Source organism: Ostrea edulis, chromosome 3 (genome assembly GCF_947568905.1).
Source record: "Ostrea edulis chromosome 3, xbOstEdul1.1, whole genome shotgun sequence".
In the NCBI taxonomy this organism is placed as follows: Eukaryota; Metazoa; Mollusca; class Bivalvia; order Ostreida; family Ostreidae; genus Ostrea; species Ostrea edulis.
Genome location: NC_079166.1, coordinates 73,999,661 through 74,005,040, shown reverse-complemented (window position 1 = coordinate 74,005,040; position 5,380 = coordinate 73,999,661). Strand labels below are relative to the sequence as shown.

The following is a 5,380-nucleotide window of genomic DNA, read 5'->3' as shown; positions in this document are numbered from 1 at the left end:
ATTTTAGGCCTCCAGCAACCCTGGGGCCCTAGGGGCAGGACAAAAACTGCCCAAAATGTTCCAATTTCCAAAAATCATCTTCTTAAGAATCGCACATGTGTACAAAAAACAAAATGTATAATGAGGTAGAGCAGGAAAACCAAAATAGTAAACTTCATGATCCCCGGGGTATGGGTTCTGACACCAGGGCCGGGCCAAACTTGTTATATAGTGTTTATATGTAAAACACTTAAATAACATCTGTTTTAGTGCTAATGACACTTAATTGAAACTAAATGAATATTTAGAAAGAACAGTTAGTCCTTCACCAAACTTGTAAATTTGACGATCTCGGGGATAAGGGTTCTGGTATTAGGGTGGCTCAAAATGGTCAGTTATTAAATGTGTGAACAATAGACGTTTTTAACTTCTTTTTATGACTATCAGTCCAATTCTTTTCAAATTTGGTATGAAGCATCTTTGGAACAAGAGGGAGGGGGCATGAATTGCAAATTTCAGGATATCTGCACCACTAGGGTTTTAGGGGCAATACAGTTCCCACGGTCATCTGGCCCAGAGAATGGATGATTTTAGTAGTAGTCCCAAAATCTGGCATTCAAATAAGGAATATATAAGCACACCCAAACTACATTTGATTTGATCCAACTTTGCTTTGTGTTGTATGTCAGGAGTGTTAAGTTGGCATAAAATTGCCAAAAAGGCCGAAATCAATATAAAAATTCATATAAATTCAGGGGGTTTTTCTTTTAGAAAAAAATACAGTCCATGCGTCGAGCAAATTCATATTCAAATATATTTTTATTTTCTATATAGGGCTCACGGCGGGTGTGACCGGTCGACATGGGGTGCGTACTTCTCCTAGGCACCTGATCCCACCTCTGGTGTGTCCAGGGGTCCGTATTTGCCCAACTATCTATTTTGTATTGCTTGTGGGAATTATGAGATTGATCACTGTTCCTTATCTTCACCTTTCATTAACACACAATATATATTGATTTCATTTTGCTCGACGAATGAGTACACCTTTTCCTAAGCAATAATCTGGATGAAGTTATCAAACTCTTTTTGATTAAAAGGCAGGAAAATGTCTTATTCATGATTTAATAATGCTATCAAATAAGCAATAACTTTGATTTAAGGATTCCTACACCCCTGGGGCTTTAGGGTTGGGGCAAAAACTACCCAAAATTGACCGATTTTCAAGAATCTTCTCATGAACCACACGTTTAAGAAAAACTAAATGCATACCGAAATTGTAAATTTCATGATCCCCTGGGTAGGGGTTCTGATCTCAGGGTGAGGTTAAACTTAGTATATAGTGTTTATGTGTAAGTTTGCTGATACTGTATAAAATCTAAATGCATACTAAGGAATAGCAGAAAATATGTACAAAAATAATGAATTTCACAACCCAGGGTTTTGACAGTAGGATGGGTCAAAATTAGTTGTCTCTTGTAATGTTTTAATGTTAATATACCTAATATATTATATGAAGCATTTCATCAGTGTATGCATGTATGTATGGAGACATTGAAGTTGTAAGAGCACATCTTGTTTTATACTTTTGCTGAATGTTGAAATTTAGCTTAGATATTCAGAGCAGGAAGTGTTTTCTAGATTTGATAGCCCTTGGGAGAAGTGATAATTTTTCACCAGTACTCAGGTGAACGATAAGGCCTATGGATCTATTGTTTATAAGTAGGTCAAAATTAATATCGAGGTTGAAATATCAATAAGACTCTGAAAGTCTAGTAAATGACAATGTTTCTGAAAATGAATTCCGGTGAAGTCAAATTGATTCTGAGACCAAGCCCTTTGTTTTGGGCTTACAAAAATACGAATAAATGTAACATTGTGCGAAAACAACAGGTAATGTGATGTATATAAATCTTTGTCGTACGAAATATACTTCTTCTAAATATCTATCAGCAAAATAAATCTTGCTCGACAATAGAAAGTCGTTTTGGGTGCTGGGAGGAAAATAATTTTGGAAATAAGGCTTGTACCAGGGATTTAGAAAATACCAAAGTACTATCTTCTTGATTGTAAAGCTTGTGATTCGTTTGGGGTTTTCGTTTTGCTGTATAATACACGGTCTTTATACAGCATACTATCAATTAACACGATTCCTATTGCAGTGTTACTCACGTGATTGATACATTATCTGTCTCCTTGACCTCTCAATAATTTGGAGAACGCGTTTCCGTACACATAAAATAGCATTCTTCTTTTCTGGTTTATTGATCAACACATATTCTATTTTTGATTTGTTGTTATTTTGTTTTTGTTGTTCAATAGCAGGATGTAATATTTATAATTATGGTCTGAAATAGACTCGAGGATAGTTGACACAAGGAAATATCTACGCAATTAAATTTAGAAACCGAGGAAATTGATATAATCGTATTTGCTTTTACGCTAGTACTTGTATATTTTTGAATTACTAATTAATATAACATATCCTGGGAATGAGAATTCGATGATTTGAAATCTTTTACAATAAAATAATCATGCAGTATATTGGTGTGTGTGCAATATTTGTTCTCTGTGCACATGTACAATTTACCATTTGTAGATCAAAGGACTGTGAGAATGGGTAAGTAGAATTTAGATCTTCTCTTGGTCTGTGTACGTCTCGCAGTCTTTCTCAATTTTTCTATCTTTGTCTCTCGCTCCCTCTCTTTCTCTTTCTATCTTGTCGATATATGAATTCGCATACGTTTTGCAACGATAATGATGGAAACACTATAATGATATGTCATTCATACTGCAGGAAATGCTGTTCAGGCTACAAATGGAATGCTACAACTGACATGTGTGTTGGTAAGTACAATTCCAAGTACGGTAACATTTAGAGGTGGTACATGTATATCTTTCTATCTAAATTATACTTAATTTCAATATAATTTCAATATCCATTAAAAATCCCATTGTACTTATTCTGAGCATGCAGATATATGGTTATATGTGACATACACTGCGTATGTTTGACTATGACATCACATTATAACGTTTGTATGGCTTACTACGGAGGAAAACAAACAATGTCAACAAAACGACTTCGGACGAGGAAATGCACCAGATTAAGTGAGACAATATTAGTGTGAGAATAAACAGAATCCCCTATACAATATCATTACTGCTGCCCATCTGCCATCATACCAAGTGAAATAATCGTCAAAGTGTTCAAAACAGTATAATGTTCTTCAAATAACGATCAAACAAGACCACGAACGGCTTTGGACAGAAATAAAATTGCTGCATATGAAAGGTGAAGTTAACGAACAGTGATCAATCTCCAAACTCCTATAAGCAATAAAAAATATATAGTATGGCAAACACGGACCCCTGAACACACCAGAGGTGTGATCAGGTGCCTAGGAGGAGTAGGCATCCCCTGTCGTCTGGTCACACCCGCCGTGAGCCGTATATCCTGATCAGGTAAACGGAGTTATCCGTAGTCAAAATCACTGTGCCAAGAACGGCCTAACAATCGGTATGAAACATGTCAGACAGCATTTCACCCAATAGTAGATTGTGTAGACGAACTAGATCGTTATAACGACCATAGAATTTGCGAAATACTAACTTCAATCGAGACTGTTGTATATTTACTTCAATATTTATGATAAAAATCATAACTGAGAAAATCCAAAGGCATATCTTACACTGGATCAATTGAGTGTAAATTGGAATTTCGCAGTATATGTCACGTCATCATAGGCTGCACTACACTCTGTGTTAACCCCTTTTGCGTCATAAGAGTTGAGGTATTGATTTTAAAATTTAAAAAAATGGTTCAGCATTTCTTCGATTCTCATTGACATAAAAAATGACTGTAACTGGCCTTAGCTTACGCGTGTACCTACGTGCGGAACAAACCGAGGGGGATAACTATTATGTTCCAAGCTTCCCCTCAGATGATAATCAGTAATAGATATAGGCGTGTTTATATTATATTTGTTTTAGTATGTACTACATTCTTTTCTTTAGCACCTGATATTGTCAATACTATGTATTCTTCTGTATTGTACACAATAATCCGTATGAACAGCGATTTACATTAAATTGTTACCCTGTCTTAGATTAATTGTTACTGAGCAATCTTAATATACGTTGTATTTTTCTTTCAGAATGTGACATCGGATATTATGGACCTAATTGTTCACTAAAATGTCCATTTCCCTTCTTTGGATCAAGATGCAATTCTACGTGCACATGTTCAAATGAGAGTTGCCATTTTGCAAATGGATGTGCAGACGTTATTAGATCTACAGGTAAAGCGCTCACTTCTTTTTAAACATGCAGTTTGCAAATAAAATGAATATTGTTGTTACTAAATTATGTGTAAATTCACGTGCAGTTATAGCAAACGAATCACAAGAGAGAGACGTCAAGCACAGGTCCACACCAGCTATAAATCCCACAACAAAGAAGAGGGTTACAAAACGAAAAGATGTGAGACCACAAATCCATGGACACGGGGGTAGTGTATTACGAACTAGCATTTTTCTTGTCTTTGGATTGTTTTCCGTAACCTTGATCTGTTACCTCTTAACATATAGCAGATACAGTAAGCTGCTTTGCGCCAAATCTTTTTCCACAACAGCAGATATGCATCCTTTGGAGATACTAGAGATCAATGAGGAAGAGGATTAATCTTTTTGTCCATCTACAATATGGAAATCACTTTAACAATATCATATATTACTAATTATTACGTGGTTGCAACCGTGCAACCGATTCCAATGTCATTTTGGTTGCTAAATAATTGACCTTGACCTATTTGCCGAAGTTTTGAAATAGCAACACCCTTACCTTAATTTTCAATCAATGAGTTTATTAGAATGAAAAAAAGAGTTTATGTTCATCTGGTGGTTTGCAGAATTGTAAATATCATCTTACTAGAAAATATATAGCAAACTACATGCTCAGTATAATGATCTTATATGAAAACACAACCTATTGTTAAGTTGAATGTTGCCGGACGTGTTTTATAACAATTTTAAACCGTTCTTTACATATACATGTTGACTGGATTACTCTATGTTGGCCTGATCAACATGTCCGGTTCATGGCGGGTGTGATCAGTCATCAGGGGACCCTTGCTCATCGTAGACACCCGATCCCACCCCTGGTGAATCCAGGGGTCCGTGTTCTCATTATGATTCTTTATTTATTCCACATAAAATTCTGAAAATCATCATTATTGGTGATCTTCACTTATTCATCAAATCTATTGATAAATACAGATGAACGGAAATTTTGAGCGATAGCTTTATAGAAGAAACATTGTTGTATAGCTTTTGTCACGTTACTGAAAAAAATACCCCCCCCCAAAAAAAAACACCAACCAACGAATGAAGTCAAAATCGATCTT

The 5,380-nt window shown here is 35.6% G+C and overlaps 1 protein-coding gene across 1 annotated transcript; it reads left to right on the top strand.

Annotated features, from left to right (window-relative positions):
* The first annotated feature begins 1,695 nt into the window (after positions 1-1,695).
* LOC130052823 (uncharacterized) lies at positions 1,696-4,659 on the top strand. Its single transcript, XM_056158901.1, has 4 exons — positions 1,696-2,596; positions 2,774-2,823; positions 4,134-4,277; positions 4,364-4,659. Exons 1-4 carry the CDS (start codon positions 2,511-2,513, stop codon positions 4,657-4,659), a joined length of 576 nt encoding a protein of 191 aa, XP_056014876.1. The 5' UTR covers positions 1,696-2,510.
* Positions 4,660-5,380: the final 721 nt, after the last annotated feature.